At 36.3% G+C, this 18936-nt stretch overlaps 1 protein-coding gene across 14 annotated transcripts in view; it reads right to left on the minus strand.

The window, feature by feature from the left end:
• The window catches only part of Epha5 (EPH receptor A5), a 356197-nt gene that overhangs the window by 93865 nt on the left and 243396 nt on the right, over nucleotides 1–18936 (minus strand). For 8 of the 14 annotated variants that reach the window (XM_006983822.4, XM_076546513.1, XM_076546508.1 and 5 more), the window contains 3 exons: nucleotides 16884–17008; nucleotides 9671–9830; nucleotides 596–701 (listed from right to left, as the gene is read on the minus strand). In XM_006983822.4, coding sequence (XP_006983884.1) covers nucleotides 596–701; nucleotides 9671–9830; nucleotides 16884–17008 — 391 coding nt within the window. The remainder of the gene's footprint in view (nucleotides 1–595; nucleotides 702–9670; nucleotides 9831–16883; nucleotides 17009–18936) is intronic. The other 6 variants (XM_076546512.1, XM_076546510.1, XM_006983821.4 and 3 more) reach the window with 1 other exon arrangement.

Raw genomic sequence — 18936 nt, forward strand, 5'->3', positions numbered from 1 at the left:
GGCATGCAATATATAGAACTGTGTTATCTGTCTACTTAGCATTGAGTGAAATTCATATTCAGTAAGTATGCGTGACGATTGACGTGTCCATGTTAAAATCACTCAGAAATTGAAATGAAAGAAGTCATTACAAAGTTTGCTAATTTCCTATATATTTTTTTACTCCAGGATGTATGCCTAATATAAATACTAATCCTATTCCTCAAATGACTAGCAGACAGCTGCCTCAGGCTCCTAAACAGTGACTAAAACTGAATCTGGCAATGATACATTCTTTTGAGATAGAAAATGTGCAGAATTAGCAATGCATTGTGTTAGAAACGATTGTGTTGGTTTGTTAATCACCGAGTAAGTGATATCATGTTAGTACTGTTTCTGTGGAGAGTAGAGGCTGTCTAAGAGGGAGAGAAAGTATATGATAACAATTGGCAGCAATATGGACAAGATAAATCTTAAGAACGAAGGCACACATAGACATTATCTACTGGCATGCTGTTTCTTTGATATGTTTTAGGATGTGCTTAACAGCCACGTAGTTGGATCAAGGTGAGGGAGAGAGCAGCTGCAAAGGTTCAGAAACTCTTTCCTCCCTTACCTGCCACTGAGGAGGAAGCCAATCATCACTGCCAACAAGATGACTCCCACTGTCACCGACACTGCAATGATGGGAATCTGGCTTTGATCACTGGATGCTGCAACTGCTGATAGAAGACATAGAAAAAAGAGCTTGTAGTTAAAGATACCACATGCATTCAAAATGTGAGCTGCTTCACAGCAGGTAATTGATTCATGGTTTAAACAATTCACCCAAATCCAGCCAAGGTTACTTCGTAATGTCTGTTTTCAGAAGGCTTCTGAAGGAGGAAATATTTACTCACCAAATATAAATCAAAAGCCACAATAGTCACTAATTATTTTCTCCCTATAATAAAAATAGAATGCAGATTGTACAGTACTACAGCACTTGAATCTTGCAAGGTAGAGGGGAGTATTGTCTATGACTTCAAACACACATATGTATATAGGAAAATATTGAATATTCAAGATTTGACATTTCTGGAGTTTGAATGTTGTTCTCTAGCAAAAAAATATATGAGCACAGGAATTCTTCCCTGTAACAGAATGTCTAAAATAATGGGACTTTGACCTTGCTGGAATAAAATGCAATACCAATAGTCTATATTTATTTAATAGCATAACTCTACATAGAGTATAATATGTCACCATATTTTATAAATTGGACCACTGAAGATGATCAAAGTGTAAATTTAAAGCCTTGTGGATATGATTAGACAAATTTAAAGTACTGGTTTACCACACATTTTCAATGCATGGATTGATAGAAGTTTATAACTTTATCAACACAATTGTTACAATATAAATATAAAAGGTTTAGGAAGTTGTCTCAAAGGAAGCATGATAATTTTTGTTTTGTGCTGACAACTATTCCTATCTAGGAAACATATACAGCAAACAAAATTTCCCTAGGGCTTTGAGACCCTCTCAGTAGGTTACCTAACACATGTCTCGTTAGTCACCAGATCATTTTGATGCTTCAGAACAGCACCTGTACAACTTCCCAATATCGAATCTGTGGTCACCAAGGCTAAAAACAAGCAGAGTTTCTGTTCTCTTTTTACCACGCCTTTGCCAGACCCTGGTGTATGTAATTTGTGATTCCATATCTCTCCATATGTCTTATAATTGCATTGTTTCTGTCCAAGATGAGCCCATTTCATAACCACCTCCTTGTAATGATCTACATTTCAGCCCAGTCAAAACATTGTACAGAAGCCAATATTTTCAACAGTTTTTATTTACAGGCTTATTTATTTATAGGCTATAAGTAATGTGAGTGAAGTTCTTGTAATATGCAAGTCCATATTCTTACTTTCCTTTTCTTTCCCATTTTAAAATAAATTTATTTGTTTTGATTTTATGTTTAAAGGTGTTCTACTTGCATGTATGTCAGCACACCACATCTGATCACGGACTCCTCAGAGGCCACAAGAGGTCATTGAATCCCATGGAACCAGAATTACAGACGGTTGTGAGCCACCCTGTGAGTGCTGGGAATTGAACCCAGTACCTCTAGAGAAGCAGCCAGTGCTCTTAAACACTGAACCATGTCTCCAGCTCCTTTTTCCAAAGCTTCTTTTAAAATTTTATTTGTCTTATTTTGTTAATATTCTCTCTCTCTCTCTCTCTCTCTCTCTCTCTCTCTCTCTCTCTCTCGTGTTATATATGCCATTGTGTATGTATGGAGATCAGGGGACAACTTAAGGGAGTCTATACTCATCTTTTACCATAAGCATCCTGGAGATTGGATTTAGGTTATTATCAGGCTGGGTGGCAAAGCTCCGCTACTTTCTGAGTCATCTTACTGGCTCAATTTATAGATCCTTTAACCTGATATTTCCTATCCTGTCATGCTGAGTTCTGGGAAAAAAAAAACTTGCATATGGGATATCCATGATTCAAGGAGAAAAGCATCGCACTATCACCAGTGCTCCACTCACGATTTGATTTATAGATCTTTAAACTCAGATTACATATACCATTGATTTTTTTCCATCCACCCTCAATGTTTTTTTTTTTTTTTGAACTAAACTTGATACATGCCCTGGTCCTACATTCATGCACATACCAGCAGCACTAACGAAACTCAGTAAGGTCAAAAGAAAGTACACATAGTTGGGAGGGAGAAGTGTTGAGGATGGAGAACTTGCAGGGAATAAAGCAGAAAACAGATTTGATTAACATACATTAAATTATGCACTTGTATGAAAATTTCAAAGAATACAAACAATATTTTTAAAATCTCAGCTCAACGCTGCAAAGCGAAGGTGCCATATTATTTTGAGTAGAATACAAATCTGGCTTGAATTCATTTGTTTTTTAATTTGTCCCTATAGACTCTTCCTCGTGTTATCTGGACATTATTCCACCACCTTCTCACATTTTACAAACATTAGGCCTTCTAGAAAAACTAGAGCAGTCAAGTCAGATGCTGTGCTTAGCCAGAAGGATGTATTCTCTTTGTTTTACTTCATGTAATTGTCACAGTCATTCCTTCTCACTCATAGACTTTGCTATTTTAAAGACCTCTCTCCATTGGAGATGTTTATTCATTTATTCACAAGATTGGGAAGAAATATCCTTGGGGGAGTAATGCATCTTTATTTATTTATTTATTTATTTATTTATTTATTTATTTATTTATTTATTGACAGGATTTCTCTGTGTAGTTTTGGTGCCTGTTCTGGATCTCTGGATCAGGCTGGCCTTGAACTCACAGAGATTCACCTGGTTCTGCCTCCCAAGTGCTGGGATTAAAGGTATGCACCACCATTGCCCAGCTTAATAATGCGCTTTTATATCTAAACTTATTAATATTAAATATAAATTTGAAAAAGGTCCTGAATTTACTAGATATACAAGCTTTGAAAATACTTAATTATTTAGCCTTACTCTCTTAATTCTACAGTAGAAGTAATTACCCTGATTCACTATCTGTCTAGTAAAATTAAAACTAATAAATATAAAATACTTAGTATAACATCTTGATTATCAGTGTGCTTACATAGTTTTGTGCTTCTTTATTTTCTTTGGCTTTATTTACCTTCTTATTCATATTTGGTGGCATCCCGAGTGAGTTATATGGAAAAAAACCTTATCTAGTGAAAGTCAGTATCCTTCCATCTCTCTGAAACCTTTCTTCTGCTTCCAAGGCTATGCATGATGTTTGTGAATTCAATGAGTACGTCCTTTACATATCTGCACTATAACAGATAATTTCTCCATTTGCAACATTTAGCTTGACATTTAAACCATTTCTTCCTGTTGCTTGGTTAACCAAAAATGATGCTTTCATTTTTTGCTGTTTCCAGTGCTCCATGTTGTAATGCCATGTTCTCTACTCTAATCTGTGTGTGCCTTAACTTGATGAATTCTGGGATCCCTCTCTCTTTTCCTTCTTTGTTTTCCTTTTCTTTCTTCTCTTCATCTCCAATAGATAAAGCTGTTTATAGTATCAATTAACAATTACCAATCAAAAGGTCATTTTTATTTCCAATAATCATATCTCTCAAAAGATTCAGTCTGCTTTTTTGTTCAGTAACTATTTCATTTTATGTTAATTGTATTGTCACAGGAAAGTAAATATGTTTAAAACTGATGGCTACATAGCACTTCTACTCCTGTAGGTTTGAGAAGAAGCATAAGTAAATGTTCATAAACCAGACCACTAAGCTAAACTATTTCCATCTCACTGATTCCTACTCACTATTACTTAATATTCTTTACTAACTACTTGCCTATTAGTTACTGTGGTGATATTTTATTTGTATTAAAATGTTATTTGTATGTTAATAAATAAAGTTGCCCGGGGGTCAGAGCTATTAGCAAGCCATAGGAAAGCAGGGCAGTGGTGGTATACACTTGTAATCCCAGCACTTGGTAGGCAGAGGTAGGTGAGTCTGTGTGTGTTCAGGGATACATCCAGTATTGGATACACATGTCTTTAATCTCAATACCAATCATAGAAAACCTGGAGGTCTATACAGACAGGCCGTGACTAGGCAGTCATGTGGTTGGGTTTACAACCAATGAGAAGGCAGAACAGAAACTCTATATAAAGACTTTAACACAGGAAGTAGTTCTGGTTCGGAGAGGTAGGACCACTGCAGGAGGAAGGGTAAGGTTTTAGCTCTTAGCTCTGACCTATTGGCTTTCTTCTTTGCATTCTTTGATTCTGTGTTTCTTATTTAATAAGACAATTGGTTACGTCTACAAGTTACTAAATATATTAATGTGTTTTTTCCACTTTCACCATGTTTTTATCCAGTTATCATTTTGATTTAAAATTGTAAAATGTGAATAACTAATATTGTTCATGAAGTATTGAGTATACATTAACTTTTTATATAGTCATATTAAATATTAAAAAATTACTTTGATTATATGTCCCTAATCAAAAACATATCAGATTTCTCCTACTTACGGGAAAAATTTCCCCACATTTCTAGTCTAACACTCAAAACTCTTCTCATCTGACCCTGTAAATATTTATGTTATCAATGGGCCAATTTAGTAACTGTCAAATGCATTTAGTTAAAGAAAAGGGAATGTTCATAATCAGAAGTGAAGATAGGGCAACAGTAAGCAGAGAAATGTATTAGATTTGTCCAGAAGCATTGGTGCATACATAGAAATAAGCACAGCACTTAGGAGGAAAACTGTCAGGAGGGTATTTGCAGTGGTTTGAATGAGAACAGCTCCTATAGGCCCATATATTTGCATGCTTGGAAAACAGTTGGTGAAACTGAGGAGAATTAGGAGATGTGGCCTTGTTGGAGGAGGTATGTTATGGGGTAGGCGTTGAGGCTTGAAAATCCCACATCAGCCCCAGTTAGCTCTCCCCACCCACCTGTCTCATGCTTGTGTACCACACATAAATTCTCAGCTATTGCTCCAACACCATGCCTGTTTGCCTGTTACCACGTTCTCTGCCATGATGGTAAGAGATTCACCTTCTGAAATTTTAAGGCCCCATTATACGTTTTCTTCTATCCTGGTGATGCTGTTCTTTTGAAGAAGTCACTGAGGTTTTGGACTAGGAGAGCAAGTAAAACACTCTATAAGAGGTGCTTAATGGGCCACCTTGGTCAGATCACGGAAAACATGCCCAGTATGAAAACATGTCTACTATGAAAAAGAACAAGTATGGTAAAAAGAAATATAAAATGTAAAATTTTAGGATTAAAAAGATCACCAGGAAATTTAATGTTGGAGTTTGTGCTGAAAAGGATAAGGGAAATGGAAGAAAGGATGTGGTAGCCCCAATAAGAGACTCCACTCAGCTCATCATGCAACTTGTGAAAAGCAAAAGCTTAAGGAATTCTCTCTTCCTAAAGAGCAAAAACAAGATAAAACTTGTGCAAATGCGATTCAAGGATCAGGCCTTGTTCCATCCAAAGAAGAAGCTGGCAGATTCAGTCAAGCATTATAGTTTTACGTTTAGAGTCTTGAAGAATAAAGGGTTAATGAAATTTTTTGGGCTAGAAAAAAAGGCTCAGTTAGTAAAGTGCATGTACCACGAGCATGAGAACCTGGGATTGAACAGTTGTGGCATGCACATGTAATGGCAATTGGGGCAGAATGTATCTGTTATCCCCAGCACCATGGGTAAAGTCTACTCAATAGTCAAGCTTCTGGTTCATTGAGCGATTCTACCTCAAAAAATAAGATGGGTATCAATGAAGAAAGTTACTTGGCATCAAGTGTTGTTATCCACATACATGGACACACATGTGCATCAATAGCAAAACACCTACATGCTAACACAGGAACACATACAGACCCCTACACACAAATGCAACATTCTCTAAGTTCTCTAATGAATTGTACCTATTGTCAGTTTTATATTTAGATTAACCTGTGAACCAGTTCTCACAGGACACACATCATCAAGACCAGGTATTATTTATTTATTGATTGATTGGTTTTCCTGAGAGGATCAAATGCTATCATTAGAATAGTAACCCTGAAAATATAGAACTTACGAATCTTCTTATTCTTAACTAATTACCTATTTATTCTTTAGCTATAGAAAAAAGTCTCATATGGTCATCTTTTTATCTATTTAATTTGTTAAATTTTAAATACTCTCACTAATGTTTAGTCTAGCTTTCCATTGTCTTATATCAAGGCTATAACTGCATCATGAATTGAGGCACACCTGTATCTTTACAATACTATAGTGATCTGGTATTATCTAGAAATGATGGGATTTTGTATACACTTTACAACATCTAGCTTTTATTAAGTAAGAGGTGATTGATGATTCAATTCTTGAAAGGCAGCTGAAAAATAATTTGGAGACACTGAGAGTGAGTTTAAAGCATCACAAAATAATCTACTAAAAGATATCAGTTAAGAAAAATAACTAATTCTTGCTGGGTGGTGGTGGCGGTAGTAGTGGTGGTGGTGGTGGTGGTGGTGGTGGTGGTGGTGGTGGTGGTGGTGGTGGTGGTGGTGGCACACGCCTTTAATCCCAGCACTCAGGAAGCAGAGCCAGGCGGATCTCTGTGTTTTCAAGGCCAGCCTGGTCTACAGAGCAAGATACAGGAGAGGCACCAAAACTACAGAGAAACCCTGTCTCTAAACTCAATCCTCAGGGGAGTCTTTGCACTGGAGGAGATGGGAATGGGGGGTGGGCTGGAAGGAATGGGAAGGGGTAGGAGGGGAGAGAACAAGGGAATCCATGGCTGATATGTAAAATTAAATTATATTATAAAATAAAATTTAAAAAATAGGAAAAATGAATCTATCTGTCTCTATCTCTAACTGTGTGTGTGTGTGTGTGTGTGTGTGTGTGTGTGTGTGTGTGTGTGTAGACAAATAGGTTCAGTAAAATCCAAAACCTAAAACAAAGATAGAAACAACTATAAAGTATGTAAAATCTATATGGCTACTTCGAAAATATTTGACCTGACAAAACATTAGAAACAAAGGACAGATTTTTGTGGGTTGAATGAGAATATCCCCAGTAGATTCAGCTATTTGAACATTTGTTCCACAATTGGTAGGGCTCTTTGTGGAGACTTAGGAAGTTCAGTTTCGCTGGAGAAGACACGTCATTGGGCGTAGGTCTGAGAGTTAAAATCTTGAGCTTCATACTAGACGTTTGATGTTCCCTCATCTTCCTCCTCCTACCACTGTGTCTTGCTGCCATGATGGACTTTTATCCTCTGGAATGAATTTGTAATACTCCAAAACTAATATTTAATAAAAGTAAAGAATGAAGTATTGAATGTCTAGAGAAAAACTGGTGATTGAACATGTCGCCATCACATTCATAGTAGAATTTAATATAAAATGAAAATTTTGACCTATGTAATCATAAAGCATCAAAGCCTATTTTGGTCACATACATATAAAACTTTATACATGCATAATGTTTTTATATGCTCTGTTCCTAGAGTTTGTAGGCTACTACAGTGTTCAATATTAATATAAGATACATACAATGAAAACAATTACAATAGGTAGGTTCCGTAACATATCTTTTATAACAAAGCCATTTTAAAGTTAAAGTAAGAGATTTAATAATTAATTCATTTTCCAGACTGTATTTTTATGACTTCATAAATACATAGTATTAAATCTGTTTAAAAGTTTATCTGAAAGTTAAGTATTAGATTCCAATTTCTATACTTTTAATTAAACTCAAGTCATACATTTTTTTGTAGAGGAAAGAAATTTCTATCACTAACATTATTTTTAAATATATATCTAGTGGGGTAGCATGAAGGAGCCTGTTCATTACTTAACAAAAATGATTTATGTACATCAATTAGAGAGGCTTTCAGCCGAAGCAATGTAGGTTCCTAGAGGGTCATGCCATATGAGTTTACTGAAACTGTATTTTAATAATTATTCTAATAATTATAACATTAATCCAATAATTAAACTCTAATTTTGTTACTTTTTTTAGTTTCTTTTTTATTATTTTTTAATATAATTTAATTCTACATATCTGTCACAGATTCTCTTGTTCTTCCCCCTCCCGCCCCCTTCCCTTCCCTCTAGCTCACCCCCCATTCCCATCTCCTCCAGGGCAAAGACTCCCCTGAGGATTGAGATCAACCTGGTAGACTCAGTCCAGGCAGGTCCAGTCCCCTCCTCCCAGGCTGAGCCATGTGTCCCTGCATAAGCCTCAGGTTTCCAATATCCAACTCATGCACTGAGCACAGGGCTGGGTCCCACTGTCTGTTACTTTTTAACTGTGTGTTTACTTTTCCATTGCAAATTATGGAGCTGGGTTAAGATCACACATGTACACAAACATGTGCATGTGTGAATGCACGCAAACACATACACAGAAACAGACACACACACATACACATGCACACATGTGTTTGTGCATGCACACATACACACAGGAAGACGCATACATCCACATATACACACAAACACAAAACATTTCACAATCCTCGTGTGTATTACTGCCTTAACAGAAAACTAATAGTACAGCTCCTTCGCGCATAAACAAAGCATGCTTTTGTCTTCTAATTTAGCTGTAATGTATTGGCTTTAGGACAAGTGATCGAAAATCATTTGTTGCAAGCCTAAGGTTATGTTTTATGAAATTAAACAAGAAGTGGGCACCAAAGAGCATTTCAGAACCATTTCCAGATTCTCCATTCCAAGATTCTGACACAAATTTAATTTTTACTTTAGGAAATCAGATTGGATCTTGAAAGCACCATTTTCTTGTCAGATTCAATGCTTAAGGAAAGCTCCCTGTAGAATTTTCTTAGAAAGACTAAAGTAGCATAGTTCAATAAAACAAGTAAAAAGTAAATGGCAATAATTCAATAAAGCATGGCACCTGGGGGAATGAAGTCTTTAAAAGCACGGTTTAAACATTTCTTAAGATGCTTGAAGTAGCAGCTCCCAGTGGACCAAAGCAGGAAGGCAAGACACGCAGTGTTAACCCTCAGACCTACCATTATAGGATGGCAGAGGCCTCCTACCTGAAGGGGTCAGAACTGGAGAGAGGGACGAGAGAAAAGCTGACAGAGAGCCCCGGGAGCCTATCGATCTGCAGACTCTCTTCTGGTAACCATTACAGAGACAGGGGTTGACAGTAATTAAAATGACTTACACACTGGTGTGGTTTCAAACTCAAATCTTCGACTGAAGACACCGTAGCCTGCTGCTGTACGTGCTCGAATTTGGAAGACATACACAGACGCCGGCTTCAGGCCCTCTGCAGTAATGGTGGTCTCTTTAGACTTGATAATTGTGTAGCTGGTCTCCTGGTCCTTGGATGGCACATGTAACATGGGGGGAAAAAAATCAGTCTTCAACACATGAATTACTGACAGCAAAACAGAAATCTCATAAATTAGACCAGAACTCAAAGATTTTCTATTATATGAACATTGAAAAAAAAACAAACAAAGATCTCTCTGCTACCCCCTGAAGCATTTTAGTTTGTTAGCAAATGTCTCCAGAACTTAACCATTTTGATGACATTGTATTTATGATTTATCAAATATACATTGGGCAATAATAAATTTATAACATTTAATAATATTATAAGATGGGCCTAGAGAAATGGTTCAGCTGTTAAGAGCATTTACTGGCCTTTCAGAATACTCAGGTTCAGTGCCCAACACCCACCAGATGGCTCACAACCACCTGTAGCTCTGGTTTCAGGGGGTCCAATGCCCTCTTGCATTCATGGGCTCCTGAAACCCCATGGCATACATACATACATACATTCTCTCTCTCTCTCTCTCTCTCTCTCTCTCTCTCTCTCTCTCTCTCTCTCTCTCTCTCTCTCTCTCTCTCTCTCACACACACACACACACACACACACACACACACACACGAAATAAATCTTTAATAACATTACAGGAAAGCATTCTTCGGGAGGCTGCGTTTTTGCTATGACTATGTATGTGCTTGTTTCTGTAGGTCTGCCTTCTTGTAAAATCCCTGACATGTTTGCTAGCACTCCAGAATGCTGATATTATCTCTTGAGTATTCAGATTATATATAAGCTTTAAATCTATGAATTTGATTTTTAATTATATTTAATGCTTGTGAGATGAAATAAGTACTTCCAACAAATTTTAATTTTGACTGATTTTAATCTAAACAGGAAGCAGTAAAGAAAACTGCAAAAACACAGGACTTTTTTTTTTTTTTTTCATTTTAAAACAGGTCCGGCTGTAGTAGAGACTAGTAACCTAGTTATTAGAGTTAGAACAGAAAAGAGATTGAAACCTAAACAAAGGTTTATCATCCTGTTGTGGGGATGATAACAAAAGTCCCCACCCAATCCATGGCTTCCCTGTGTCTTGAGTTTAAAGGGCAACATTTACCATGGCACTCTAATCACAGGGTGACATGCTATGTTACAGTAGATTGATTCACTTTCACTTCCATTTTTACCTTGGAATAGGACCTGTTGCCTGAGTGTCTTCATCAGAATGAGGCAAGAATGAAAAAATAATGAACATGATGACACTTCACGGGTTAATATCCATGATCTAAGGGAAGCTCCACTTTTCCTAATTCTACATAAGCAAGGTGACAGCTAAACGCTTTCTGTATCACCACCCAAACTACCTAAAACATAAACCTGCAAGCACCCTTCTTTTAGAGCAGTGAATCAGTCCTCATTTCTGTGCTGCAGCATATTAAACCATCACGGACCTACGCATATCCAAATTCATCTCTAAATTGTGATGGTCTGACTTATTTCTAATAGAAATAGGTTTTCTGATTCATCCTGGACTGGTGTTGATCTTTAGTTTTAATGCACAGATTAAGAACTTAATCTGTAAAATATTGAGGGAATTCTATTAGTATTTTTATAAGGGAGTTAAAGTACATAATGAAATGTCAGAAGATGAACCTTAAATACCAGTTTCTTTATTCATAAGCCCTTCCCCGCCTTCTACTCTCTACTGTGTTAGTGCTAGGAGAAGAGGAACAGAAAACAGTGATTCTTTGAGCTGTTCCTTAATATTATAAACCACTTTTTATGGTCTATTGTAGTCACTGAGAGTTCAGACAAGTTTATGACTGAATAAACCTGATTATATTATTCACTGTCTTTCAATATTGAGCCCAAATACCATCAGTTCTCAGTAGTAAACTTTGCAGTTTGGCTGTGATTGTAGCAATAACTTTGTGTAGGAAATGATTAAATATCTGTTTGCTAATATTATTTTCATCTATTCCAAAGAAGTTTAACTGTGTGAAAAGAAATTTAGTAAAAACTACTGCCATATTAAAATGTATTTGTCATAAATTTTGAGTTTCTTTTCTCATAGAACAATAAAGTTTTTAATATAAAATCGGAATTAGTTTTTTAAGAGCACAGGAATATTGACATTCAAATTCCAAATATATGGTTAACGTGTATCTATCAGACTCTAGACTTCAGATTTTTTTTATTTAAAATGGAAGTGTAAGTCTATCAATACATTTGAGAGGAAAATCACAACACATTAAATAGGTAAATTTGATTACTACAAAGCTTGTGTGGTTGAATCTAATGAAGAACAACAATGTAGCATAAATGCATTCTGTAAATATATTGAATGTTTTATTTTGCCAAAAATAATTTTAAAGTCATTACATGAGAACAGAAATGATATTTGAAATAATGTGTGACACAACATCAGATGCACAAAAGGCAGAGTTGTTTGTTTGTTTTTAGGATTAACATATCTTAGCTGTTCTCTATATAGCATCTGATTGCACTTCGTCTTGTTGAGTTAGCTCAATGTTACATTTAAAAAAAACAATTTAGCAAAGACTGTATGTAATTAATTAAAACCTATTAATATATACTGGAATAATCTTCATATTCTACAAAACATATTTCTATTCCACTTTTAAAAATCACTGTAACAGGCTAATTTTCATCTTATCACAAACTCTATATATACCTCATCAGCAACCACCAGCACCTGGCTGCCAAATAGTAGACCAGGGCAGGGGTGTTCTCTGTGTTGGTGTCCCAGCTGAGCCAATGAGCTGCATTCCCCAGCTGCTCTGTGAACACTGCTCACATGAAGTGAGGGGAGGGCCCAGCTAAGGAAGCCAGCTGGCAAACATCCTGTCAAGGGGCAGCTTTCCCTTTTCTTCTGCCTTTAATTAAGAGATGGCAAGATGCCCATCACCAGACCAGAGCAGAGGAGTCCAATGACCTCTATTAGAGCAGGGCAACGGTGGGTAGATGTGCCAGCTGGCAAGTGTGTGTGCCCTAGAAGGCTGTGCCACCTGTGGCTGGCCAAAAGCCATCCAATAAAAGATTGGTGTCACTCTGAAGGTTTCAAATGAGCTCTGGAAATCTACCAAAATCCCCACCTCAACATGGAATAAAGGCTCATTATCCCTTTTCCTTCTGGAAGTGTTAGAATAATCTTTATGTATATATTAGAATGTTTAATGACTTGACTTGATTAAAGTTAAGGGAATTAATAACATTAACAAAAGGAATTTATAACTCCTACCAAATACTACATGTATTGTCACTTTTAAAAGTGTACAAAGGCAAATTATTATTAGTGTATTTTACCCTAATCATATAGAAACCATTTTTCCCAAGTTAAATCTTTTTCTTTTTTTAAATATGTGTTTATGTATGCAGCTGTGAATGCTGGTGTGTATACATATATACCCAGGTTCACATCTGCACTTGTGCACATGTGTTTGAAGACCAGAGGGCAATCTTTCAGTGGCATCCTCAGAAATGCCATCTACCTACATTGAGACAATCTCTCATTGACTTCAAATTCAAAATTAGTTAAGAATGATTGCTGACCAGAAAGCTCCAGAGAGCCTCCTGGGTCAACCTCCAGAGCACTGGAATTACACGCATGCATCAGCACACGTGGAATTTTTACATGGGTTCTGGTTATCAAAAGCAGGCCTTCAAACATTTCAGCAAGTACTTTTACAACTGGGATTTCCCCAGCCTTCATGTTATTTTTCTTACTTTCAGTTATAAAGATAATAAAACATATTATTATACCACTAAATGCAAACTATGAAGGAATAAATCATATTGAAACTCTGATAACTGGAAAAGAAATTCTCCTTTCAAGAAAATCTTCCAGAACATGGATAGCATTCAGCAGGAATAGCAACAGAAAGCAACTCTTCCCAAGACACATTTGATATCTGTCTCTAACAGAAGCAGCAGCCTAAAGAATGAAAGAGGCAGACATCCTTGCTCATACTGAATCATGTACATAAGCTTGAACCTGGTAGATAAAGCCAAGGTTGCTAACCAGGGAGGCATGGAAGGGCTTTTGGGAGTAAAAACACAAATACCGTTAATTGGTCTACATCATGGATTGAATAGAAGAAAAACAAAATAGACACACGAACACACATCAAATGTTTAGTCTTAGTGCTGATGAACCATATTTCCACTAAGTTAGTGACATAATCGTTTACATAATTTTTGGTGGAAAGATGTAAACAATAGTTTCCATTACATATTTTAATACGTTAAAATCCATTTTAATTACACTAATGATTAGAATGTTTATAGCCAAATCTTGTTTGTGTTTCCTTATATAAATGTTTAATTCTATAGAACTTTGCACTGTGTAGAGTAGTAAAAATTACAAAAGCAAATAGAAAATGTATTCTTAATTTATAAATTATCACACATAGAATGTGTTCATATTGTAGATGTCTGGAAGTCAAAGGCAGTTTCTAATTACTAGAACCAGAGAACTGGGAATCATTGAGGCCACTACATTCTACCACATTAACCCCAATTTCTGACAGGAAATACTGTCATCCATGCTACAAAATGATTTATTCTCTAAGGTTATCTCTTAGCGCATTTTGATGCATTCAAAACTGCATTTTTGGTGTGGATAACACAGCACCAGGAAGGACAGTGGGAGAGGAGAACAATAAGAAGAAATTCTAATGGGACATGAATGAAGTTGACCTGATGAAATCAATTTGATTATACTCTATGGTAACTCAGCAAATTACACAACAACAACAAAAATAAAACAGATTTAAAAAAAATCCCCCAAACAAAACAGAGTCACCATTTATGTTCTGTATGATCCAATAGTTACAGGCAACACTGTCATTAATAAAAATTGACAGTTTGATAGTCCATTAACAAGATCAAAGAATCATCACTGCAGACATTGAAAGTCTAGATGTAAGATATAGGCAGCTCACACTACTTCATATTCCTTATATTGTGTTATCCTTAACTAAGATCCACATAGTTAATTGTAGAATTAACAATCAAAAGAAGCCATTTTCAAATCCCGGAAAACTATGAAAATTATCATCGACCCCATTTTCTTAGACTCTTCTATTTTGTACGCACAAAGAATCTTAGATTTGTAAGTAATTCTCCTTATCTAATCAGAGCATTTCTCGTGGAGATGAAAAGGTCCATCCTCCTTTTCCAATGCTCTGTGTTTGGGAGGTTTTTAGGGAACACAATTTTTTCCCATCCCATTTTTTCTTCCCTAAAAGGGAAACGATGCCCCTGTGAGTTTCTGAGCATCTATTGAGAGCAGCACCCTCATTCCACTCCATTGCGACTCCCTTCTGTGCTCCCGCAATGTTTTCCAACCAGCAGAGAGCCAGAACATTTGAGTCAAGGTCTCCACTTCACCTACTGGTACTGACTTGGGCATCCATCTAACTTCTTTTTTCTCTTTTTTTTTCTTTATTATTATTATTAAGAATTTTTTATTCATTTTATATACCAACCACAGATTCCCCCTCCTCCTCTTTCCAGCCTCCTAGCCCTGCCCCCCAACCCCCCCCCCCCCGTTCCCACCTCCTCCAAGGCAAGGCCTCCCTTGGGGAGTCAGCAGAGCCTGGTACACTCAGTTGAGGCAGGTCCAAGCCCCTCCTCCCTGCAATATCTAGCTTCTTAAAATCTTTATTAGAACTCAGATTATTCTAAAGGTATGCTATTTATGTTGAAGCTACACAAAAATCACACTGTCAGAGGATAGGGAGGTAGAATGATAGATAGATGATCACTCCAGCATTTCAATCACATATGCCAACATGATAGTAGAGATTATAAACTTACTCTGAGTTTCTAACAATTAGATTCTATTTTTTTTATTCAAGACAAGGTTTCTCTGTGTAACAGCCCTGGCTGTCCTAGAACTTGCTTTGTAGACCAGGTTGGCCTCAACCTCACAGAGACCTGCCTGCCTCTGCCTCCCAAGTGCTGGTGTTAAAGGCGTGCACCACCTCGTCCAGCCTTGATTCTATTTTCCATAGCTTTTATTATAGAATCCAAAGAAAGTAATAGTAATGTTACCTTCTTTAGATAACAACTGTATGCAAATGTAGATACAAACTTAAGACATAAGTTATTCAGAGAACCATGAGAAATCTTGAAACCAAAGAATGTAAGAAATGTATTTCTACTATTTTTGCCTCAAATTTCAAACATAGAGATTTAGACAGTTATTATGGATGTGTGTGTGTGTGTGTGTGTGAGAGAGAGAGAGAGAGAGAGAGAGAGAGAGAGAGAGAGAGACAGAGAGAGAGAGAGAGAGAGAGAGAGAGAGAGAGACTTCCAATACTTTAACTAAACTGTTACTGTGATAGCTATCAGACATAAGTAAACATAGTTTTCCTTGTGTGGTATTGCACTCACTAGTGAAAATCAATGTAGGCTGAATATTCACTACACTTTTCAAAATCTTGTATGATCTGTCTTTTATTTACATTTTTTCATTGTGTTTGTGTGTGTGTGTGCGCACACTAAACATGTGTACACATGTGGATGAATGTGCACACGTGTGCATGCATGTGGATGTACATATATATACATGAGACTCCAGAGGCCAGAGCTTGATGTACATAAACATCCTGATCTCCCATCCACCTTATTCAATGTGGTAGTCTCTCAGTCAAATTCAGAGCTCACCACGTCATTATTGTCACTGGCTAGCTTTCTCTGGAGACCCCCTTACTCTGCTTTCTAAAGCAGAAATTGCAGGAAGGTCATCATGTCCATTTGACATTTATATGGATGGGTTTTCCGAATCCAAACTCAGTTCCTCATGCTTGAAGTGAAAAGTTTTTTAACCACCACATGGTTTCAGTAGCTCCCAAAGTGAAATCAGTTAAGCTGACTATATGTCCTTATCCATGTGCAGCCCCCACAGAATATGACAAGAGGGCTCAGTGAAGGCATCTGCCCCCCACAAGCACAACTGAAAAATAGACTTCTATTGCTTTACATGTGAGAGTACAACCTCCTCTTGTGCAAATCTACAACTGAAGTTGTTAAAGTGGAAAGAAAAAAAAAGAGAGTTTTATTTTCTTAGTCCCACCTTTTCAAAGTACTTGATTTCATACTCCAGGATGATTCCGTTGGGGCGATCTGGCTCTTGCCAAGACAAAGAGATACTGTTCTTTGCAATCTTTCCCCTTTTCACGTTAGTGACTGGTGAGGGAGCTGTAAGATAACACAAATAAATAATAATGTGGTTAAGAGAGAAATTGCAACTTGCCCTGTGTAATGACTGCATGTTATGATATAACTATTATTACATTTTCATTTATCCCGGAAAATTTTATTTTCTCTATGGATATGGTTAAAGAATATTAGTATTTAAGCTACATAAAATTAGCTACCCATCCTGAGAACCATTTATTAATACTGTAGCTATCTACGGTATTCATGTTCTCCTCCGAAGCAGACAAATAATTTTAATTTATACTTTTATAGAATATAGATTCCTGGCGATTATACATATATTTTTTATAAAAGGCATTTAATGAAATTCAGTACTCTTTCATATGCCATGTTTCCAAAATGTACATTCTCTATCCTTGATCCCTTTACTGTAATCAGTGTGTTATTTGCTAGATAATTATGTTTTTAAATATTATTGCCCCTTATGATATATGATATGATATGATATGTTATGTTATGTCATGTTATATTATATTATATATTAAAAGTAAATTCATATATAAGACATATTAATAGTTTATATAAAACAATTTATTAAATATTATTTAACAGAATTTTTTAAAAAAAGAAAGATTGAATTTCACTTTTTCCAAATATTTCATGACAAATCACTCATGGTGGTATTCATTGATATCTACTAAAATAATTATTAAATGAATATTTCTAGTAAAATGCAAAAAAAGTATACTCCTTCTGATACATCTAGATACTTGAGTTTATGAAACATCTGGAATTTTAGACATAGTCCATAATTATCATGGGCTGAGATATTTTTCAGACTCTTTGAAGATGATAAATAAGGAGTTGATATTGATTGCATAAGACGATACTGCCCATTGCGGTCATAGCTATGCTATGTATATTATATAATATTTGTGCACAACTAAACTACCTAATGAAACATGTCACGATAAATCCTCAGTAAGCAACAACCAATGTACTTAGGAAAAGCACAGACACATATTTCTATCTTAAAAATCATGGCTAAGTTACTTACAATACCTAACATAATTTAAATGCTATGTTCATATTTGTTAGATGGTGGTGATTTAGAAAACCACAGGATAAAGTCCACATGGGTTCAGTTTATATGTGATTTTCCCTCAGATATTTCCAACACACAGACTTAAAGTGGTTGAATATGCATATGAAGAACACATTTATGTGTGAAAAAGTATATGAATTGAAGGACAGATTATTGTAAAGTGTTTTTTTTTTTTTTTTGGTTTTTCGAGACAGGGTTTCTCTGTGTAGCTTTGCGCCTTTCCTGGAACTCACTTGGTAGCCCAGGCTGGCCTCGAACTCACAGAGATCCGCCTGCCTCTGCCTCCCGAGTGCTGGGATTAAAGGCGTGCGCCACCACCGCCCGGCGTAAAGTGTTTTTTAATGTGAATGATATCAGCTATAAAGAATTGTGTATAATCAGAGACACAAGCCTGACCTGTGAGTTAAATGTGTGTGGATGTGTACATAGTTATAAACAAATACATGTATGTCCATATGTTAAATAGAATTGTGTATATGGTATCATATACAATATATTATATATTTTTATTTGATTTCTTCATTGTCCAACACTACTTTAAATTTAAATGTCCAATTTTCAGCAATTTTTTGAAATTGTAGCAACAATAGATGCACTTTGAAAAACAGATCATGGAGAAAATATTTTAGACTTCATTATATTAGACTCCATGGTAGTGTGGACACATTTGGACAAGAGTTGGCTATTTTAAAAGATAACTAAGGCTATGCATTTCCTGTTAAAGCAGCCCAGTGCTTTTCTAGGGCTTGCCTCAAGAGAAAGAGCCCAGATGTTCTTTCTGAGCCTATGATTCTTTAGGGTCTTACCACTCGGTGTTGTGCTTTACCAGCTCAAAGACTGGCCTCTCATTTCTTCTGGTCTC

This window comes from Peromyscus maniculatus, chromosome 10, assembly GCF_049852395.1.
Source record: "Peromyscus maniculatus bairdii isolate BWxNUB_F1_BW_parent chromosome 10, HU_Pman_BW_mat_3.1, whole genome shotgun sequence".
NCBI classification, from domain to species: Eukaryota; Metazoa; Chordata; class Mammalia; order Rodentia; family Cricetidae; genus Peromyscus; species Peromyscus maniculatus.